A 23952-nucleotide genomic window follows, 5' to 3' on the forward strand; every position below is an offset into this window, starting at 1 on the left:
CCCCATCCATCCAGATCCATGATCCAGATAGGCGTATATAGCTGGTCCAATCACTGCAGTCTCGCAAAGCATGAACACGTGGCTTGTCTTTAAATTATAATATGGGCTCATATTAAATGTGGAAATATGAAATAAGAAATAAAAGAGAAACAACTTGAAGAATTCTACAAACCTCCTGGTTCGTCAATTTAAATTAAATAATATATTTATACACATTCAACATATTTTGGTCATCTGCGCGAATGCTGTGTGATGTCATCAGTGTTGCCATGTCCGCTTATTACAAGCGACTTTTGACTTGTTTTTCTGGTAAGTTAACTTAACAGAAAAACAAGCCCAAAGTCGCAACTACCAATATTTACAAGCAATTGCTTGTAAATATTAAATTATTTTATAATAATGTTAATAATAATTTTCGAGTATTATTTAAACCAGTGGTTCTCAAATATTTTCATGAAAATGTTTTGTGCTCAGGGTGTTCCAAGCATTCCAAAATATTCCACATTTTATCGCAAGAGTTTTTGTAGATCTGCTATTTTCAAATAGCCAACGCATATATAAGCTCAAAGTTCTCATGTGGCCTAATAGTTGCTTCTTTTAGGCTTGTTTTCCTAGACCGGAATCTCTCTCAAAATCTGGCAACGCTGCTGTGTGATGTCATCTTCATGCGACGCGGTGAGAGAGAGAGAGAGTGAAGTTTGTTGTTAAGCTGGATTGTACTTGGAATGAATAATAAAGTCATGATGACAACATCCTCCACCTCCATCAAACAGGCTTTAAAAAGCAGCTTCGGCTTCGAGGCTTTCAGGTCCAAGCTGCAGGAAGATGTGGTTAAAGCAGTCATCAAAGGTAAAGTTAACCAGGTTACATATGATGGCTGGAGGCTAGCAGATGTTAGCTGTCTGGTAGCCTTGGATCAAGACTATCATATAGATGTATTTGATCGATTTTGACATGTTTATATCTAAAGTTAAAGTCAGACTTGATCAAATACATCTATGTTAGTCTTCTTGATCCAAGGCTAGCTGTGTAGCGTCGTTCTAGATGACAAGAAGACCACATTGGAGTCTTGTAATGGCACTGGGGATGGGGATATTTTCAGTGGTGGAAAAAGTACTACATTTTTTGAAGTATCAATACTGCAATGTAGAAATACTCTGTTACTAGTAAAAGTCCAGAATTCTAAAATGTACTTGTACAAAGTACAAAAGTATTGGCATCAAAATTCTCTTAAAGTACCAAAAGCAGAAAGTACTCATTGTGCAGAATGTCCCCATTTCACACGTTTTCAAATGTATGAAATGTATAAAACATCTTTTGAAAATAGCAGATCTGCAAGCTCACAATGCATTGTGAGCTTGTAGATCGGCTATTTTCAAATGGCCGGAATGTATATAGGGCTGAAGTTGTTAATGTTTGTTTTGTAATAATAATCAAAATCTACAAAGTAACTAGTATCTGAAGTTTTCAAAATAATTGTAGTGGAGTAAAAGTATAATATTTGCCTCTGAGATGTAGGGGAGTAGAAGTAAAAGTACAGACAATTGGAAATACCCCAGTAAAGTAAAAAAGACCTCAAAGTTGTACTTGAGTAGCCTGGTTCCAGACCATAGACCCCGCCCACTCTCTGAGTGAGCTCAGGCTGATAATCAGGCTAGTACTTGAGTACAGTACTTGAGTAAATGTACTTAGTTACTTTACACCACTGAATATTTTGTGAATATACAATATATGGTGACTAACATTCTCAGCCATAGCATCAGTCTACTTGAGGATCAGTTTAATTTAAGACAACTTGTTTTTTTTCTCTTCCTGTTGCAGGAGACAGGGATGTGTTTGTATGCATGCCCACTGGAGCAGGGAAATCCCTCTGCTACCAGCTCCCTGCAGTGTTGGCCAAGGGCATTACTCTTGTTATTTCACCGTTAATTGCACTCATTCAGGTCAGTCTTTGAAAATAAGCTATTCAAATAGATCAGTGGTCCTCAAAGTGCGGTGCAGGCCTGCAGGGACCCTCAGGGTTCCTTGAGGAGGTTCCAATTCCAAATGGACCCTTACAGCAGTGTTTCTCCAACCTTTTCATGTCAAGGACCCCCAAATTGATATATATTTGACCGCGGACCCCCACCTGAAAAGGTTTTGTGCCATGGACCCCCAGAAAGAGAAAATGTATGTTTAAAAAAGTCAAAATCATTCAAACATGTCCAAACATTTGAGTTATTTTTCAAAGATTTTCAAAAATAGCAGATGTACAAGCTTGCAGCGCGGCACGAAGTGACGCACTGTGAGCTTGTATATCTGCTATTTTTAAATAGTCACGGTAACACATTTATCTGGGGACCCCCTGGAACCCCTCCAAGGACCCCTGCCTTACAGGTCCGTAACTCTGAGAGAGTACAAATGGAACCCATTTGGTTCCATTTGTACTCTCTCAGAGTTATGGGGGTCTGTCTGTGAGATTAAAAGGTTTGAGAACCACTGAAATAAATGAATCGGTATTATTACCGCTGCTTCCCCTCAGTGTCACTGTTTGATTCTTCCCCCCCCCCCTGGGTCTAAATAGGACCAAGTTGATCACCTGAGGGAGCTGAACATACCTGCTGCCAGCATCAACTCCAAGCTCCCGCCGGCGGAGCGGCATATGATCCTAGCCGACCTGGAGAGCGAGAGTCCCCGGCTGAAGTTGCTCTACATCACCCCAGAGATGGTGGCCTCGGCTTCGTTCCAGCCCTGCCTGAAAGGCCTCTGCTCCCGTGGCCTTCTCTCTTACCTGGCCGTGGACGAGGCTCATTGTGTCTCCCAGTGGGGGCATGATTTCAGGTTGGCCTGCAGTTATTTTCTTATAGCGATTTATTTTAGCGATTGCTTTTGCGATCAATCGAATAGTCGTGAAGCACATTTAAAAAAAAAAGTTTTATATCTCAACAATATATTTCATTGCACAATTTTGTATACATCAACGATATAGTTGAAAGGGCCTACTCTGTGTGGAGTTTGCGTGTTCTCCCCGTGTCTCCTAGGGTAGTTAATACCCTCAACAAAAACATGTAGTAATCCTGGTCGCTATACCGCCTCCCCCATGACAGCCGGGGCGCCTGATGGAGGGGAAGGGAACTGGTTGGAATAACGTGTTCCTTCCACGCACTACGTCCAACCGGGGAAACTCCCCCCTGTCAGGTGACAAGAAGGTCAGTTGGCTCTCATGCATTGAAGGAGGCATGAGCTCAGCCCTGGGCTCCCTAGGCTGGTGGGGGGAGTGTAGCGCCCAGGATAACTTCGAAAAATTGGCACTGTACCATATAGCAGATCTCTTGTTTTGAGCTTGTAGATTGGCGATTTTCAAAACGTTTGTCATTTTTTGAAACTATTCACCTTTAATGACTTCCAAAATACGTATCAATTATTTGATTTTATTATTGATATTTGTTAACACGATTGATTATTAGTTAGATGAATTGTTGCTCTCCTAATTCCAGACCCGACTACCTCAAACTGGGCACACTGCGTGGCCGCTTGCCCGGGGTGACTTGTGTGGCGCTGACAGCCACAGCCCCCCAGAAGGTGCAAGAGGACATCGCTAAGTCGCTGAGGCTGAAGTCGCCGCTGTCCTTTGCTGCACCAGTGTTCCGCAGTAACTTGCGCTACGACGTGATCTACAGAGAGCTGCTACCGGACGCTTATGCCCACCTCCACGCCTTCATTAAAGACTCACTCAGCAATGGACCCAATGGACCGGTTAGTAATGTGTGCTTTGTGAGTTATATAGCGGCACTGTTAACTGGATGGTGATGGAACTGTATGCTGATTGCTCTTAGGTGGAGATCACCATGGGGTGTTGGTAAGAACAGAGTTCTCTTCGGAGAACAGAGTACTCACCGGAGTTAGCTGGTTTTGCTGACTCCAGGCTCCACCCCCTTTTGACCTTCAACCTCATTGTGAGCTTGGAGGTCCATTCAGCTGTTCTTATCAATGATGAACAAAACCTCCTAACTCCAACATTTTGGAGTTGTATAGCAGAGATATAGTCCACATGCCTTTGTGGTATTTGTCACTGTGTATTTGCATACACAGTGAAATGAGGTATCTGCATTTAACCCATCCTAACAGGAGCAGTGGGCGCTACGGGGGCAGCGCCTCAGGGAGCAGTTAGGGGTTAAAGGGATATTTCACTTTCTCAAACATGTTTGGGATACTTTTTACGTCTACTCTGGTTTTTGTGAGCACCCCAGACAGTTTTTAAGTTGCTTGATTCAGTATTTATATTTGGTATACATTTTTATCAGACACACCCCCTTTCTATACAAACCCATTGTAACTTAAGTTCAAATTCCATTTTAACCATGATAGATTCATTGAAAACACCCGTCCTTGGTTCTGGTGACTGATATTGTCCTTCTAATATGTGAGGGGGTGTTTTGTCAATTACTTTTTTCAAATATATTATTTTATAAACAATTATTATTAAAAAAATCATTAAAAATAAATAAAGTAATTGAAGAAACACAGCACCTCACGCAATAGAAGGCTAATATCAGTCACCAGAAACAAGGACGTGTGTTTTCGATGAATCTATCCTGGTTAAAATGGAGTTCCAATGTGTTTGTATAGGAAGGGGGCGTGTCTGATAAAATTAATATCAAATATCTACATACTGAATCAAGCTACTTAAAAAACTGTCTGGATTGCTCACAAAAGCCAGATTAGACGTTAAAATGCCCCCAAACATGTTTGAAAGTGAAATATTCAAGTGTCTTGCTCAGGGAGGTCTGGAATCAAACCTGGGACTTTTGTCTTCCCAGGCGGACTCTCTAACCATTCAGCTATGGCCGCCTATGACACTGCTTAGATGATACTTCCTAGCCTGGTAAACCCTCCCTCCGGAAGAGATTTCCGGAGGGAGGGTTTACCAGGCTAGATACTTCCATCCTTCTTGTCAACTTTTGACAATACTAACATTTAGGAAAGATTTGTCAACAAAGAGTCCCCACCAACATGTATTCAATAATGAATGGAATGTGGAAGGAAGAATACAGAGTAGCTTTGGATAGTGTTGATGATGATGTTACATTGTGTGATGTCTGTAAGCAGGGCTGTGGGATCGTTTACTGTCGTACCAGAGACAACTGTGAAACAGTGGCTTACGAACTGACCAAGTTGGGAGTGCTGTCCAAGCCTTATCATGCAGGTAACATGCATGACACACACACACACACACACACACACACACACACACACACACACACACACACACACACACACACACACACACACACACACACACACACACACACACACACACACACACACACACACACACACACACACACACACACACACACACACACACACACACACACACACACACAGACGTTACAGAACGCGTCATAGACTATTATTTGATTTCACACGCACACGCACGCACACACTAGGGCTGTCGAATGAGCTCAGAAATTACATTCACATTGTTGCATAGAAAACGATGCCCATAACGTGTAATTCTCTGTTTTGGCTTGTTTAGACACACTGTGGTGCATCAAAGACCGGGCGCTCACCGTAGACATGCTATCTTTTGTTCTTCTAGGTTTGAAGACGGGAGATCGCACAGAGGCCCAGAACGATTGGATGCAGGGGAACGTGCTGGTCATAGTAGCCACCATCAGCTTTGGTATGGGTGTCGACAAGGCCAACGTCAGGCAAGGCAGCATCTCTAAGGATTTCACTATCAACTCTTTGTCATAAACAAGGATGTCATCGTTGTCGGGGAGAAACCCTGTGTCTCCGTATTTCATCTTTTTACGTTTTCTTTATAAATGAATGGCATATTTTATACTCTTTCGTATGACATGGCCAAATTAGCGAGGCCAGGTTGAAAGTGGCTAAGTCTGTCTGTGGGTTTTATACATATTTAACATATTTAAAAGTAGCGCATGTAACAAAATAACTACACTGGATCCATTGGAACACAGGCTCTTTTTCCCATTTCCTGAAATGCTTTGGACAGACACGGTTTACCACCCGACAGCGACAATATATAAATATAGATTTGTTTGTTGTTGATCTCGTAACACAATTTGGGGTTTTACATCTATTCCACAGGTTTGTAGCTCACTGGAACATTGCCAAGTCCCTGGCCAGTTACTACCAGGAGTCTGGGCGAGCGGGCCGAGACGGGCTGCTTTCGTGCTGTAGAACCTACTATTCCCACAGGGACAAAGAGGCGCTGAACTTCCTGATCCGCAAGGAGATTGGCCGTAAGCAGGTCAGCAGGGATTTTACCTCACGATTTATTGTCATACAAATTATTGCGATTAATGATGTAATTGTGTTTTTAGCGGCGCTAGCCGCTCTATACCTTTAGGTATAGAGCGGTAGCCCTCTATACCTGGCTTTTGCGTCAACGTTCTGATTGGTCAGACACGTCAACAAAGTGATTGGTCAAGCTTCACGTGACACGTGGCTATAAACACATTATAAACACTTATTGATGACAAAATGTATCAAAGGCGCCGCTACCTTCACACAGGTGTGATTTTTTTTTGGCATTGGAACGTTGGAGCATAGAAATAAAAAAATAAGCCTTTTAGGCTTTGTAAACAGAGGTTGCACAGGGCGGATACGACAAATAGCTTAACCCATTAAGACCTGAGGCCGATTCTACAAATGCCGTCTGAATCAGTAGTTCTCAACACTTTCAAGATTTTTCTAAAATGTTCAAAAACAGTAGATGTGTGCCACGCTGCGAGCTTGTATATCTGCTATTTTTGAATATCCAATGCAAAAATCTAAAATGACACAGATGCTTCCCCGGTTTTAATGGGTTAAATATACAAAGAAATGGCTGACAGTGATCGGTACCAATAATCAACATAAATAATGTGCTATGTGCTATGGCTAAAACAGTCTTATAAAAATAATACATTTATAATTTCAATTCGAAAATAGCTAAAATAGTGAGCTTGTAGATAGGCTATTCTCGCAGTTTTTCAGTAGATTAATTTACGATTATGCAAAAATAATTTTGATGATCTCAAATAATTGTGTTCAGGCAATGAAGAGATCATAATTTGTTGTTGTGAATGGTTTAAACTCCTCTGTAGAAAAAGCGTGGCTCTGGAAAGGAGACAGATAAATCAGCCAAGGAGACGGATAAATCAGCCATCACAGACTTTGAAGCCATGGTGTCCTTTTGTCAACAAGAAGGGTAAGTGATCCATGCAAAGCATGCATACACGCACACAAATACGCAAGCACGCACGCACACACATACGCACGCACGCACACCAGAGGCTAGATTCACCACATTTATTTGAACAAACAATCAGTGTCACTCAGTATTGCAGTGATTTTTCTATAACATTTGTGTTAAAAGTCATTGTGGTGTCCTTTTTATAGAGAAAATAAACGTTATTGTCTCGTATTATTGTATATTTTTGTATATATATTATTATATTTATATCCACTAGACCATACCCGGTTGACGCATGCGTGGGGGGATATGCGCACATGATCTGGCAACCCGGGAGGAAGTTCGTCCCATAGCTGGGCAGCCCCGTAACCATGGCGACATTCTTTGACACAAAAGCGCTAATAAGAAGCTGAGATTTGATGAAATTGAAAAACGGGCTTCACAGTTAAGTTCAGATGGTAATGGTCGATGGCTGTGTGCAAAATCAGAGCAATTGGTCCAGCCACTGAGGAGAACCGGGTAGCTTCACCGACTCACTCACTCACCACTACAAACGGACAGAGGTTACTAGAATTATAGTAGGATAGCCAGTTGCTCCCCATCTGTACAGCAGAGGGCAGTGTTTCTTTATTTTAGTTGAGTTTGTTTTGTTGAATCTGAAGGAAGTTTGGCCCCTTCAGCAAGAATTTATCAAATCTAAGCACAACTGCCACATGCATGGAGAATGTAACAGAGCAGAGGTTTAGAAAGGGAGGCTAACTTCACTTTCTATCAGTTCTGTTGCCATCTAGGCAGCGTTGTCAACTTTACACTCACACGATTTAATTTCTTACATACCGTAAATGGGTATTTAAGAGGAACATTCACAGGTCTCGGTTCCTCAACATTGCAACAACAAGACAAAATGGCAATAAAAAAGTGTTTTATTTTTTTTGTGAGGTTCAACCACATTGACGGAACACACGAAAAAACATAAAAGACAAAGCACATAAGCAATAGTAATAATACAGTAAAAATAATTAATTTGAATATACAGTAATAATGGCACACTGAGCTTCCTATTGTTGTTTTGCACACGATTCATGTGATAGTCCTTGTATTTGCCTGTACTATTCAAAACCGCTCCTGGCGGTGCATTGAGATGGCCGTGTGCCTTTCTCAGGTGGAAGGCATCGTTGTTATTGGCCGGCCTACAGAGCCCAGGGATGCTCTGGGGAATGTTGCTACTCCTGAATGCCTGGAAGTGTTTAGTGGGTGTGTTTGGCAGCCTGTGTTAACACACCCTCCCAAAGTGTTTTATCAGCAACCATTGTTCAAGGCTTGGGCCCCTAGACACATCTCACAACCCCTGTATGAGGGCCTCATGCCTTATTATAGTGCCTAGAGGCACTAGAAGGCTCCCTGTGAAGTATGTTAAGTACGTTACATTTAACTTTCCCTACTAGAGCAGTAGAGAGAGTCTGTCTGTTCGGAGGACCTGTCTAGAATGTGAACCACTCCTTTGCATGGTTCTCGTCCTTTGGCGAATCGAATTCCGATCTGAATGGATGTTCCTCATGCTGCGTTAGGAAAGGGAAAGGGAAGTATAGTATCGTCGTCCCAACGGGAGGGGAAATGACTTTTCTGCATTCCCGCAGTAGATGACTTGCTCAGATTAGATGGCAGTAGTTCAGACGTAGGGCGCCTTGGTTGTGGTCCTGCGTTGGCAGCAGCAAGATACACAGGTCAGCAATGTCATGAGCACCACCACCACTGGAAGAGAGCACATGAACCATAGAAATAAAAGCATGGAACAGAACAGCTTACATTGATAGCAGCGCTGTGCTTCTGTGTCAATACGGATATGTTTGTTTGTTCAGTATGAACAAACAAAGGTTATGGTATCCTTAGCCATAAACATCACCAGGTTGCCCCAGTAAAGCAGGGGGCTGTGAACAGAACACTGACGTAGGGCGCTTATGACCTATCTATACTTTTATGCTATGACATGGACAGTAGTTATTGTTGTCAATCAGTCATTTCAGATGCATCTGTACTTGTTGTTGTCCCACCCCCTCCCAAATAAGGCCAGAGGGACATTTCTGTTCGACTAGTTTTCAATGCCAGGGGTCTAATTAAATTACACACAAACTTTTGAATTTTCCAAAGGTAAATTTGTTGCATAATGAAAGAGCTTGCAGACTTATTAAACAAGTAAAAACGTTTTACTCTTTAACTTTCCACTTGTAGGAAGTATTCACTGAATATTTGAAATGAGAAAACAAAACACCCAAAACTGTAAACTTGTAATCCAACATTACTGCATTTTCTTTCTTTTTTTTTTGTTTTACGTTAGCGACAGTCCATTTTTCAGTACAACCACAACTCAGCGATTACGACCTCTCGAATCGGTCACTGCAACTTCACAAATGTGCTCTTTCGCATCACAAAGTGGTGACTTTCGCAACATAACATAAGTATGTTGCAAGACATGCACCTGTTGTGGAATTCAGTGGAAATGAGAGGGCACTCTCACTTCCACCACAGCAACTGTCACTGTCAACAGCTATCTACAAATTCAAGTTTTGCAACACATAACATTTATTGCAATAAGTTCCAAAAGTCAAGGCATGCAGATTCGTCACTTGCGAGAGAGCATTTGTGAAGTTGGAAAGTAAAAAATAAGAAATGTTGGATTACAAGTTTGCAACTGTCATTGAATGTACAAATATCAATATACACATTGACATTTGTGAATGTTTCTTTTAGCATTTCCAACAACCGAAATCAATGATATATTGACAGAATATTGATCACAAATATTCTGTTCCTCCAGTTAATCTGTCATGTCATAACATGACTAAAATAATGTGGGGGTGGGTGGAGACCAAATTGTGAGTATACTCTTGCAACATACAGTTACTATTTTACCTTCATAGATACGTCATAGTAATTGCATTTAATCACTGACACCTGTGTAAGTAGAGACACGAGGAAAAGGCAATGCATTCCATTGGCAGGAATCATGATGTAGACGGAACTCACAGATGAAGGTCATAATGATGACGAAGCCTCCCTTGTCCACAGGGTCGGCGGTGGGCAGATTTTGCAGTTTAGTCCAGAGTCTGTTCCAGAGACTTAACGCCTGGTCTTTGGCATCCATTTCTGTTGGGGCAGAGAGAGTAGCACTGGCTGAGCAAGGCTTTCACAGTCTGTTTGTTTTCATTAGAGCTGGTCTCTAATCAAAACAAATGTGAAATATGGCTGGGCATGACCAACCAAATATAATATTATCCAGGGGTATTATCCATAAATATCCATATATTGTGTAATACCCCTGCCCTGTGCAATGTCCTTTCATCAGGACACAAGCTTCCTGGCCTGCGACCAGCTCACCCAGTTGGCTGAGATGATAAGTGTGGCACATGCACACAAGTTACTGTATTGCACTGCACTGTTTGTAAATGCTGGTTGTTTATCCTGGAAGGGGATGTAGCTGTTCCTAATGAGCTGCTGGGCAAACAAATAACCCAGTGGTTTTCAAAGGCCCCCCCATAACTCTGAGAGTGCACAAACGGAACCAAATGGTTCAAATGGAACCAAATGGTTCAAACGGAACACCCGTTACCCCACTGTAAAATTCTCAGGGCCCTATTTTGACAACGCTACTTAACGCCTGGCGCAAGGTCTTGCTGTTTTTAGGTCACTATTTTTGTAATTTAGCATTTTTTTAACACAAATCTTCTATTCTGGGGGTCCCTGGCACAAAACATTTCAGATGGGGGTCCGCGGCCAAGTACACATCAGTTTGGGGGTCCTTGACATGAAAACGTTTTTGAGAACCACTGCTCTAGAATGCCCGTTGCGCTGAGTGCAAGGTGCTGAATGGCCCTGAATTGGTCCTGGATGTGTCTTGGAATTTCTATTAATAAAACCAATCAGAGTGTCAGCGGAGATCCTTGGTGGCGGAGATCAGAAGACTTATCTTCAGTAGCGATGTCCTGCATTAAGTGAAAGCACACAAGCTTAAAAGCTAGCAGCCTAATAATGTGATATAATGGAGATGCAGGGGGAAACAGAATATCTCTGCTCATTAAAGTGATACATGATGGAAACAAGAGTTAAGTTGATGTGCCGCCTAAGAGATGTGATATCTTGACATTTTGATATTAACATGACCATTCTCAGGTAATGTTTTTAAACTGCATATGAAAGCATGAGCCAGTGGGAACGTGCTTCTCTCACACTTCACTGATTACAGAGAACTTTAAATCATAGCAGTCGGTTCAGAATTGCCTGCGGTATGGATGGATTAATGAAACTGAACGGTGTGGTTAGCCCAACTGGTGATACAAACACAATTGACACAAGGAATTAGCAGTCACACTTTTGCGGCTTACATAAACATTTGGATCACAGGTATTAGTTGAGAATTAGGTGTGAGTAAGTGTATCCATGCACGCTCTCTCTCTGAACTCGACTTGGATACGTAATAATGACAGGTGGAGGCTTTGATTCATGACATTCTTACATGAGGAGGTATTTGAGGATATTTTATCAGCTGAAATCAACTGCTTATTGAAATCAACTGCATGAAAATGTCTCTACCTCTGTCTGTCCCCTCTCTTTCTTTCCTCGCTCGTCTCCAAAGACGGATACATAATATGCCTGATTTGGTTGCACAAGCCGTGGTGCTGCTCCAAAAATATCTGATCTTCAAGCTCACAAGGCATTGTGCTGTGACCCGTTGTGAGCTTGTAGATCATATATTTTCTGTGCACACGGCTGCGCCACGCAACCACATAAACTCTTTCCATCACTGCTCGTCTGTCAAGCAATTTTTTTGTTTCATTTCCTGGATTCCTATCGACACAAACCAGGCGCTATTTGTGTGCGTCTTGGCAAAGATATCATAGCGTTGGCACTAATTTTAGTTTTAGCGCCTTCCCGGAAGATAGTGCATGGAAATGTTTTACTCTGAGAATGTACAAATGTAACCACATGAACCCGTAAGGTTCCATTTGTACACTCTCAGAGTTATAGATCTGTATGTGTCCATATTTTTTTCATCAATAATTTAGCTTGGGACAGCTCAAACCCCCTCAAGGACCCATAGGGGGTCCCCAGATAAACTAAGTTAAATAAAAAAAGATGCATCCTGTTCTTTTTTACTTGGGCAGAATAAAAGACTCTTCGGACCTTTCTTCATCTTAGTGTGCGTCATTGTATTTATATATGTAAATGTGTTATTTCAATGGGTGGAGTGAGAGTTAATGCATCAGTGTTGACTGTTCTCCTGTCAGCTGAGTGTACTTTGCAGTAGATTCAAACAACCTTGGGTGTGACAGCTATTAGCTGCCAGGACAGGATCCTGGTCCGGTAGATTACCTCACTTGGCTCTGGAGGCCACTGCAAGTGTACCGGTTCGATCACCGGCTCCCCCTGTGTTAGTGTCGAAGTGCCCTTGAGCAAGTCGCTGAACCCCCAACTGCTCCCCATGAGCAGGTTTGGTACCTTGCCTGGTTTCCAGCGCCACCGTCGGTGTGTGACTGGGTGAATGTAATGTACATTGTAAAGCGCTTTGGATAAAGGTGCTATATAAATGCACCATTTACCTTTTTGACTGGAGAGTAGCTCCAGTCTAATGAAGAGATGTGTAGTAATGATCGGAATGTGGGAGTTAACCTCTCTAGCCTTATAAAGAGGGGCGGGGCGTCAGTGGAAAAGGGGCGGGGTTGGGTAAGAAATTCTCTGTTTGTAGGAAAAAGGGGGCGGGTAAACTAAAAAAGGGTCTGGAATGTGTCATCATTTGTTGGCCGTCCACCGATTGGTTGTGATATTGCCCTGACAACCAACAACAACCAATCAAACCTATGACTGTCCCTTCGGGCTATAGCATCTAGCTCCATGCTAGTAGCCCCTCCCCCGTGACAATCTTGTGTGTGTGTGTGTGTGTGTGTGTGTGTGTGTGTGTGTGTGTGTGTGCGTGTGTGTGTCTGCAAGGCAACAGCGCGAGCATTGTTACTCCTCCTCCCTCTCTGTCCCTCTCGTGTCTGTCTCTCCCCCTCTCTCCCTCCCCCTCTCTTTCTCTCTCCCTCCCCCTCTCTTTCTCTCTCCCTCTGTCCCTTTCTTTCTCTCTCTCTCTCGCTCTCTCTCTCCCTCTCTGTCTGGGACGCTCCGTGCTCACTTTTTGTCTGTGTGTGTGTGTGTGTGTGTGTGTGTGTGTGTGTGTGTGTGTGTGTGTGTGTGTGTGTGTGTGTGTGTGTGTGTGTGTGTGTGTGTGTGTGTGTGTGTGTGTGTGTGCTCGCGCGCGCGAGCCCTGCCAGCAGCCACGCTAGTAGTAGTCACGTGACAACAACACACACACATGTTGCACACACACATTAAGCCTGCACTTTTTCTTCACGGCGCTTGTGACTCAAAATGAGGAGTTTTTGTTTGTGTGTTACACACTGGATTGGAACTATTTTTGCAATATTATTCTTCACAGTTGACCTCAAAGAAAGGTAGGCCATAATCTTTTTTTGTTGCTGGCTGGGGTGAGGATCATGACGCTGCTGTCTTGACTTCTTGTGTGTGTGTGTGTGTGTGTGTGTGTGTGTGTGTGTGTGTGTGTGTGTGTGTGTGTGTGCGTGCGTGCGTATGCGTGTGTGTATGCGCGTGTGTAGCATGCGTTATTGTGTTTGCCAGAGATGTCGTATATGTATGGTTCCTCATCCGTTTATTCCGTGTTGTTCAATACAAAGCATTTTAATTCGATCGACGGCCATTTCCTCATACAGTTACAATGTATCAGAGTGCAATACACCTCCCAACCGCTAGGGTCGCTTAGTTGAATGCATGGAGAAAATTTGGAGAAAGAGGCCACTGATCGAATTAGAATGCTTTTCATTGAACAATACGGGTGACACGGGTACTTCTGATGGCCCATATATAATTGTAACATCCATGGCCATGTGGTAAGCACTTTATATTTGGAACCTGAACGTTTATGTAGATGTACGGGTTGTAATGGAGAAAGTGCAAAAAACAGGTTGACGTTCAGCCATGACGCTGATGACGGACGATGCGATCGTGTTTCCACAGTGTGTTTCTTTTTTTCTGTATAGTTATTGTTTTGACAAGGTGTCACCTGAACTACAACAGTACTAGGCTAATGTTAACCTTGCTAGTTATAGTGTTATGTGCACACTACAGTAGGTCTATGTACATTATGTGAAGGCCTGTTATGTGCGCAATAGGCCTACCTTTTATTATTTGACAACTTCAGTTACTAGTTCCTTTGTAGATTTCGATTATTATTACAAAACTTACATTAACCACTTCACCTTCATATACATTTTGTCCATTCGAAAATAGCTGATCTACAAGCTCACAGATCTTGTAGATCTGCTATTTTCAAAAGATGTCATACATTTGACAACTTTTGCAATGGGATATTCTGCATAATGAGTAGCCTACTTTCTAGTTTTGGTACTTTAAGTACATTTAGATACCAATGTTTTTGTACTTTTACTCAAGTACATTTTTAATTCCGGACATTTACTTCTAACATAGTATTTCTGCGTTTTCTACATTGCAGTATTGATACTTTTACTAAAGTAAAAAATGTGAATTATTTTTCCACTGACTGTATGTCCATGTCCAACCACAAGGTTAGTGCCAGGGACCAGCATAACATTTGTGGTCTAAAAATGTTTGCAAAAACATTCCACGTTTTTCACATTTTGTCAAAAGTTTTTGTAAATAGCAGATCTACAAGCCCACAACGCGTCACATACTCTCACATTGGATAATATGTTATTCAATGTATTAATTCAGATCCAAACTATGGTAAGTACGTAGCTACAAAATACTACATTTCACCATAGCAGATCCAAACTATGCCATCAAAATGTATTGAAAGTATTAAACGTAAAAATGCTATATGTCACAATAGCAGATCCAAACTATGCTAAGTAGGTAGCTAAGCTACCGATCGTCCATACTGCCAGTAAGTACATGTTTACCATAAATAAATAAACTTCCTCTATTGTCTACATGACGAAAATGTGCTAATATATGTAGGGCTAAATCACCTGTTGTCGTGGGTTCCTTTTGTGGACCTGTAATGTTCATATAATCATCATAACAATAACTTGATATAACATGCTACTTGTGGCCACAATTAATTTTGTAAGAACAAATAAAACATTATCAACCTGTAGATTCATGTTACTTGAATGCTGTGATTGGTAAGCTAGGAAGACATAATAGTCTACTATGTGGTCATTAGCCTAAATGACTATCTAGGCCAGTGATTCTGGCTCTTTAATTTATAGGACCCCCGTTTGATATGTACCAGGGCACAGGTCCCAACATTTTCAGAGAGAGAGAGAGAGAGAGAGAGAGAGAGAGAGAGAGAGAGAGAGAGAGAGAGAGAGAGAGAGAGAGAGAGAGAGAGAGAGAGAGAGAGAGAGAGAGAGAGAGAGAGAGAGAGAGAGAGAGAGAGAGAGAGAGAGAGAGAGAGAGAGAGAGAGAGAGAGAGAGAGAGAGAGAGAGAGAGAGAGAGAGAGAGAGAGAGAGAGAGAGAGAGAGAGAGAGAGAGAGAGAGAGAGAGAGAACACACAACTTTGTGTGCAGCTCATTCACACCTCGCGGTTAATTCGCTCATGCGTTAATGTGTCAATAACGCGCTAACTTTGACAGCACTAGTTCTGTGTCTTTCCTCCAGGATCCTTCTCAGATCATGAACACAGAAGCCACGTCCTAGCTCTCCAGTCAAAATGACATCTATTGTATGTCATTCCTCCTTGTTTTCCTTTATTCAGTATAACCTTTTTTTTTTTAAATTGAGACCTAGATCTGCTGGACTGTTAAAGGGATAGTTCACCCCCAAAATGTTTATATCGATTAGTCAACCCATGGAGATATTTGTTTAGCTTTTGTCAAGCCAATAATTTGATGACCAGTAGCGGTTCCAGTAGGAGACACAAAGAGTGTCCTTTGTGTCTCCTACTCCTAATTGTGTCTCCTAATTATTGGCTTAGGAATGCGACAAAAACAAAAAACTATCCATGAATTAAAGTCTCTATGGGGTGACTAATTGATAGAAAAAAAAATGTTTTTGGGTGAACTATCCCTTTAAAGTTGGTGCATACTACATTAGCTAGGGTGACCAGATGTCCAGGATTGTCCCGCTTTTGTGTCCCGAGAAATATCTCTGAAACACCAATATGTCCCAGTTTTCAACATTCACCACGAAATTGCCCCAGTCCACTGTTGGAGCATCACAAACTGCATGCAAAAGTCTGTTTAAAGCCGCAGTGATTAATCGCTCATTGCTTAACAAAAGGTGACTGGGATGGTGAGTCACCCAAAAAATACTCCCCAAAAATGTTAAGTACAGAAATGGGTACCGATTTTGGTACTGTATCGATTCAAAGGTGAACGGTACTCATCCCTACCTACTCATAGCATGAGTGTTCTTTTGTAAAACCCTTTCCCCCTTGTTGGCCAGCATTCTAATGCCCTGGTTCTAATTCTACCGAGTCCAAATCCTGATAATACAAGGATTTTTTTGAAACAACTGTAACAAGTTAGTCTAATCCCATTTAGTTTTGCTAGTCATCAAGAGAATGAGAACCCTGTCCCTGGCAATCAATGACTGTACCAGTTGACGATGCCAGGCTATTTATTGATAACAGACTTGATTCTTTCCCGCTAAAGCTGAAGCACCCACACACAACACAGTGTTTTATATAGTGTACATATTACGTTTATAACGCTACGGTCTACTTCAGGTCTTGTCTGCAAATGTGTTTATTTTTTCTCACTCATCACTTCTTTCTACACCCATTACATTCCCCAAGGCAGACTTGCATCCTGTTTAATCATTGACATGTCTGACTGTTGTGGTGATGGGATTAGGTCCGACAGTGAGTGGATTCAATTCTTTCAGGGTTACGTGGTTAACAGGATCTTTAACCACATCAACCCTAGCGCCCTAGTGTCCCTATTCTGGGGTGAGAACATTAGGCAAAAATAGCCGATCTAAAAGCACACAGCACGTCACTTTGCGGTGCATTGTGAGCTCATAGATAGGCTATTGTCAGCAAAGAGATTTGGTGTAGAGGGAAATACTACTGGGCCTTAAGTTAAAGTGGTTAACAGCTAGTCTTCCCTCAGCAAGAAATGAATAAGAAACTCATCGCACATCCGGCTGCAGCATAATGACTAACCCCTCTAAACTGTGTAGTTATTGTCACTATTTTACACCTAACAAGGCTGTGTATCTACTACGGAAAAGCACATGTTGACATTCTTTGCATTCTTCTAGCTGTTTAGTCTCTTGCACTCACCCTGCACATAATACAGACACGCTATCGCTATGACTTCACTCACCTGAAAGTTGCGTTGTGCTGAGTCAACTAAGTCCAGGCTGATTATAAAATGATGATAATAATCACATTAGCGCTCTGAGAGCTGAGCGGACCAGTTGGTTGAAGACGAGACGGAACAAGCGTCTCTTGTTACCTGAGGGATTGAGACTGTGTGAGATTGAGCAGCACATGCAGCCTCCTCAGCAGAGTGGGAGTGTATGTTGTTGGGTTGAGCGACGCGTGTGTGTTTGTTGTTGACTGAGCCAGCGGTGTGGGTGCGTCAGACAGAGAGAGAGGAGGAGGTGTCCTGAATGAGGTCCAGCCCCGAGCCTAGCAGTCAGTCCAAGATTAGGGTCAGCAGCCGGGATAAGTCCTCAGGTATTGATGGTACTTACAGTAGCGTATACACTCAAAGAAAGAGAAACAATGAGAGAGGCTCTGCTTTAAAAAACACTTTGCCGTTCTAGTGTCTTGTGTTTGTTTTCCTGGGACTCACCGGGTCAAGAATGTCATTACGCAAAGTTACAAAACAGACTGAGATAGAACCTTTCCAGTCCTGTTCCTATTTTTCAGGAACCGGTTTTACTTTCTCTCGGCGTGTACCAGTCTCTTCAGGTTTAGTTGTCCTGGAGTGTTATAGTTGTGAAACACAGTGCTTAGATGTCTCCGCTCAGAAAGGACCCCTGCCGTGGTTCTGTGAAGTCTGGACTGTTATTAGGCCATTTTCTGTCTTTATGTCCTTGAGAATGACCGTTGCTTCAGAGTGTGTCTCTCTCTCTGTCTCTTATCTCTCTCTGTCTTTCTCTCCCCTCCTCCCATGATGAGACTGCCCACCCCCCTTTGATAGTTGTGAAGAGTGGGTTTTCATTTCATGTATTAATGTAGAAGGGGGGGGGGGGCTTCTAAAAGCAGGCTCTGCCCCATAGTGGTCGTCTGTGTTTGTGACTGCATGTGGTTGTGTGTGTCGCGTGAATACAAGCCATTACATAATAGTGGATCAGATACAAGTGGTGAGAGGGATCACAACAATCCCTATGTAGAGTCAAAACGCAACAAAGCAAAGGGCTGTCTTCCCATTTGAAATGAACGGCAACGCTGTGTCCAAAAGCCTGATATCACTTCTATCTGAGAAAACAAAATGGGTCAGGTGAATTGACTTTGATAGCTTCTTGCAATCAATGAAACCCACACAGATCCACATTAGTGAGTAACATTTTTCATAAATGACCCAAAAGAGCAGAAAATAATTTTGGTGCCACTTTGCCCCCATTTGATATCCATATATTTTTAAATAGCACTTTTGAAAATGTTTTGAAAACTTTCACCTACAATAGGGACTTTGAAATTGAAAGTGGTTAATTTGAAGCCAGAGCTTCAAGTTTGTTTTTCTTATTCAGTATTTGCTGAGAGCTTGTCAGACACTCACCACCCTTTAGTCCTCATCAGACAAGTTTCTCTGAATGCTATGAAGGGGTGTGGAGTTAAAAACGGCTTCATATATCTGTGTGGCAGACAGTGGTGGACAGTAACGGAGTAAATGTACTTGAGTACTGTACTTAAGTACAGATTCTGAGGATCTGTACTTTACTTGAGTATTAGATTTTTTGATACTGAGTGCTGAGTGCACTCAGTATCAAAAAGTGCTTTTAAGCCACACCACACCAATCGCCAAGCAACTCCTTGCAACAACATGCAACTACTTGCAATATCCCCAGAGAGTGTACTATTGGCAGTTGCAAGGAGTTGCATTGGTGCGGTTGACCTTACAACGGTTTTGTTGCAAGGAGTTGCGACTAGTTGCATTGGTCCGGTTTGTCCTTTAGGTTGGCTGTTTTTTTTCCTTCCCTAAAATGCAATTGGCCACAATTCTGCTCTCACACTAGCCGTGTTTCTGGCTTCCCCCTCTACTCCGCTTGCCTCTTTGTTACATCTTGCATGGGTGTATTGGAGTAAAAGTATTTAGTTCTGGTTCCTCAGTGATTTCTATGTTTTTATAGGTGTTTCTGCAGGCTTTGTAAAACGTAGTGCTAGCGGTTCTACAAGCAAGCACATCAGTGCATGCATTGCAGGTGGTTTCAGAGAGGTACAGTACTTCTGTGAAACAAGAGTTACAAGGTCCTATAGAAGGTCCAGCATATTAAGAAATGTACTTCTACTTTTACTTTAAGTATTTTTCAAAGCATGTACTTTTGAATACTTAAGTATATTTAAAAGCAATGACTTTTCTACTCTTACTTGAGTAGCTACTTTTACTTGTAGTGGAGTAAATTTGACCAGGAGTATCTGTACTCTTACTCAAGTACTGGGGTTGAGTACTTCGTCCACCTCTGGTGGCAGACAGTATACAGTGCTGGTATATTATTTGACTTGATGCTGTATGTGCTTATGGTAAATGTAATGTTATTTGATTTACTGATTTACTAATTTCGCACAGTACTATGATTATCAGAAGTGCGTTTTGATTATGTAGGAGCCTCATTTGATGACAGTCACACATTGATCACGGTAGTGGACCATAGTTACACAATAGCATATTGATTACTGCTGTACTAGTTGGTGTAGCCAAATAATATTGTGTGCATGACAATGAATGATTTTGTATGTTCCCAAAACATAGTGGATGGCAAGATCTTTGATTGAACTAAAATGTTTAGTATTTTCTTTTACATTTAGTCTTTATGCATTATGCCACATTTTATTTTATCTATTGTTTCGTAACTGCTGAGACTCATTATGTCAGATTTAGCTCATTTAGCGTGTGTTGAGGAATTCTGTATCAATCGCTAAATATTGAGGCAATAGAATCCTGGCCTGATGGATCCAGGCAATTGAGGCAAAACCTCCAATTAGAAATGTGGTGGCTTAGGCAGAGGATGAAGAACAGGTCACACTCTAATCTAAAGTACTATCTCTTCACCCTCAGCTGCCGCCATGCAACCATCTCCAAGTTTTTTGGGGACCAGAAGCCGGATTGTGCCGGTGCGTGTGACTTCTGCCGCGACCCCAAGGCCGTACGGGCTCAGCTGGCCAGGGCGGCCAGCCTCACCTCCAGAACCACTGTAGCCGCGAGCACGGAGTCCAGCGGCCCGTTCGGCTTTGACCGCGGCCTCTACGCCGGAGGGAGGAAGGGCTACGGCTTTGAGAGGTACAGTAGGGTGCAGGGCCGGGGGATATGACTTCAAATCAATATCAGGATTATTCCAAACCTTTGCCTCTCACAAGCTCGTATGACACTATTGTATGTAGTGGTTGATCAGACTAAAGAAGTTGATCATAAAAAATAAAAAAAAACAATAAGTATTTTTTTGTTTTGTTGATTTATAAATAATACAAATAAATAAATAAAACCTGCTTCTTTTTTATTCAATTAACCTACATGAGCAGTTATTGGTTCATTGTGTGCTGTCAGTGAAAATGTCTGGACTCATTTTAAATGTATTTTTTGCAACAGCTGTTGCAACGCGAACGCCAGAGAGTACGGATGAGTAGAATAATGGCCGACATCTCTGCCCTTAGGCATGATGAGGAGGATGAGGAGGGCAACAATGATGAAGATAATGCTGAAAAGAGGAAGAAGGTGTTCGGTAACACCTTCAAGAAGCAGATGAACATGCGGAAGGTGAATCATCGCCAGAACACACACTTCCTGTTTTTAACAAATCCATGTCTGTAGGTTCACTCTGGGAAAATAACCCCATCATAATGTTGCTGCTCTCTCTTCTTGTCCACATCTGTCTGCCAGCTGTGGGCATGCAGGAAGGCATGGTATGGGTATTTGGGGGCCCTGCCGCAGCTTGTGGTAAATTGTTCCCACATGTGCGGTGGAACTGCCACAGGGCTGTAGGAAAGTTCCACTGCAGAGCCGAGTGCAGCCTGCCCAAAAGAATGTTTGTAACACAGGATCAATACCCGGACCACAGGTCCAGAGAGCAAATGGTCTCTCTTAGTCGGCACAGGGCCCGTCTGGCCAATTAAGGAAAATTGGTTTGATAAGTTCCAGGGTTTGAAAAGTTTCAAAGCGCCAAAATAAGTCTGGAGAGTATTAGGGCTCTTAACATGATCTTTGTTTTGAGAATGAAGTCCGGTCGTCAGTCTTACTGGCCGACTACCATCAACATGCATTCTATTGCAAACTGAATGTTGTTTACCACACAATTTAGAAGTAGAACATAGCCTATTCATCATTACTGACAGTACGGGCAGTAGCACATTTAGAAACCAGAGAAGCTATACAATCTAGACCCACTAAAGCAAAATGTGTACTTTTTTAGACTTCATATACACATTTTGACAGATAAACTTGCTAAAAAGCCTAGCAGTGGAACCTACAGTAGCAAGTTCATACATTTGCATAATGTCCTCATTTCTAAAACCAGACTTCACACCCACATATGTCTCAGAAATGCTGAGGAGATGTATTTGTTGCTGTGTGTTATTGGAAGTGTTACATACAGTGCGTATTTCACACTGAGGAAACCAAAACAACCTGGCCTAGAATTGTATTGAATGAGAACAGGGCAGAGAATATAAATAAAGTTATATTTAATTGCGCTCAGGTGTTGTGCACCGAAAATAGCCGATCACAAATAAACACAATTAGCCTTATTTACAACGCGTCGCAGAGCGATGCACGACACCCGCGCGTCCTTCAGTATAAATCAGCCTTAACAAGGCCATTCTTTACATCTCTGATAGTAATCATGATGAACAAAAACACATGAGGAGGTGATCTACGATGTAGAAACTGTTGATTTGGCAGTCGTGAGGTTTTGGGGCTTGGGGTGTGAATAGCTTAACACAAGTCAGAAGGAGAGAGATGGAACTAGTGTTGGAGAGAGGAAAACATCCCAGAGAGTCTCTCCTCTTTAGCAAGCAAGCATGTCCCAAGGAGATGGAAGCATGCCAAACTTTGTCCAATCCTTAGATAAGATAATAGATAACCTTTGACTACAATACTATCATCAACTCCTGGCTGGTGCTCCGGCATCTGCCATCAGACCTCTGGAGCTTGTTCAGAAAGCTGCGGCTCGTCTGGTGTTCAACCGCCCCAAGTTCTCTCACACAACTATCCTTCTCCGTTCTCTACACTGGCTCCCCGTAGCAGCTCGCATTCAGTTTAAAACCCTGGTGCTAGCCTATAGGGCAGTGAAAGGAACAGCTCCTTCTTACCTCCGGGTTTTGGTCAATGCCCACACCCCTGCCCGACCACTCCGGTCTGCCACCTCGGGCCGACTGATTCCCTCGCCACTCAACGGTCCTTCTGGTCGATCGACACGGTCACGACTTTTTTCTGTTCTGGCCCCACAGTGGTGGAATGAACTTCCCACTGATGTCAGGACAGCAGAGTCACTGCCCATCTTTCGCCGCAGGCTGAAAACCCACCTCTTCAGGAAACACTACCCTTCCTCTTTGCCTGGCCTACTTGTTGTTAACTAGTTGTAGGAACTATTGTTGTATTGCTGTATTGGATCTTGCTTAGTCGATACACTTTTGTATTAGCTCGTGCTCATCTGATTTGGCTATTTTATCTCATGTGTTTAAGAAAGTAGGTAGCTGATATATTGCACTTTTACCTTAGCGCTAGGTATACTCTTGGTTGCTTGTTTTTACAGGAAATGCACTTAAGACTTCTGGTGATTAGTAGTTTCGTTCCCTACCTATGTTGAATGCACTTATTGTAAGTCGCTTTGGATAAAAGCGTCTGCTAAATGACTGTAATGTAATGTAATCAACATGCATCTAGAGGGCATTCTACTGCTACTGCCTTTGCAAATGTAAGTGATCAGTGGCTAGGACAGGTGGAACTTTATCCTATATTAGACAACCTTTGGTTGTGGAAAATACCTATTCTTGACCTATTACCAACTGCAGTTGTCCCTGCATCAGTCCCTGATTTACACGCGACCAGCGTTCTCCCCCCCCCGCTCGCAGTAGCGGGGGGCCGGGGGGGGAGAGAGCATAGAAAATAATCGGTCCCATGAGGTGTGGGTAGGGAGTCTAGTGATTAACGAGGCAAGCCACTGAGGCGGGTGCTGAGATAGGGTATTCGGGCTGTATTAGTATGTGACAACGCCCACAGTTCCCAACTCTTCTAATGTAGAGCGTAAGAAGCCCCGCCCAGTGTTATGTGGAGTGTTAACTGTTAAGTAATACGGTTTCTGGTTATTTTCAAAGTTATTCACCTTTTTGTAATGATCTTCCTTCGCCTATGACAAACTTTTCCACAAAGTTAAAGGTGGTGTAAGTTATTATTAATGTAAAACAGCTCTTTACTGATAGTTATCATTGGTAAAGAGCAGGGGTCTTCAACGGTTTTCAGTCCAAGGACCCCCCATGGTACTGCACAGTTTTATGAAACTGCTTTTTTCACTTTATGGGAGAAAACTGAAGACAAAAGAGATGTATGACTAAGTTACAGAAGTGGTC

The 23952-nt window shown here is 42.4% G+C and overlaps 1 protein-coding gene and 1 long non-coding RNA gene across 3 annotated transcripts in view; one reads left to right on the top strand and one right to left on the bottom strand.

Moving 5' to 3' along the window:
• The first annotated feature begins 687 nt into the window (after positions 1 to 687).
• Positions 688 to 23952, top strand: part of recql5 (RecQ helicase-like 5) — a 32602-nt gene continuing 9337 nt past the window's right edge. Inside the window, exons 1-10 of one of the 2 annotated variants that reach the window (XM_084071754.1) lie at positions 688 to 849; positions 1822 to 1943; positions 2564 to 2820; positions 3477 to 3735; positions 5086 to 5185; positions 5582 to 5693; positions 6097 to 6259; positions 7098 to 7201; positions 20450 to 20671; positions 21043 to 21145. In XM_084071754.1, the coding sequence (XP_083927880.1) occupies positions 726 to 849; positions 1822 to 1943; positions 2564 to 2820; positions 3477 to 3735; positions 5086 to 5185; positions 5582 to 5693; positions 6097 to 6259; positions 7098 to 7201; positions 20450 to 20671; positions 21043 to 21145 (1566 nt within the window). In that variant the 5' untranslated portion in view covers positions 688 to 725. The remainder of the gene's footprint in view (positions 850 to 1821; positions 1944 to 2563; positions 2821 to 3476; positions 3736 to 5085; positions 5186 to 5581; positions 5694 to 6096; positions 6260 to 7097; positions 7202 to 20449; positions 20672 to 21042; positions 21146 to 23952) is intronic. The other variant, XM_084071755.1, reaches the window with a different exon arrangement.
• Positions 8092 to 17907, bottom strand: LOC311055534. The gene is made up of 3 exons (XR_014601798.1): positions 17549 to 17907; positions 10211 to 10330; positions 8092 to 8938 (listed from the first exon to the last, which is right to left on the bottom strand). It is a non-coding gene; the product is annotated as an uncharacterized lncRNA (long non-coding RNA).

This window comes from Gymnoscopelus microlampas (assembly GCF_963454915.1).
Source record: "Gymnoscopelus microlampas genome assembly, chromosome: 11".
In the NCBI taxonomy this organism is placed as follows: domain Eukaryota; kingdom Metazoa; phylum Chordata; class Actinopteri; order Myctophiformes; family Myctophidae; genus Gymnoscopelus; species Gymnoscopelus microlampas.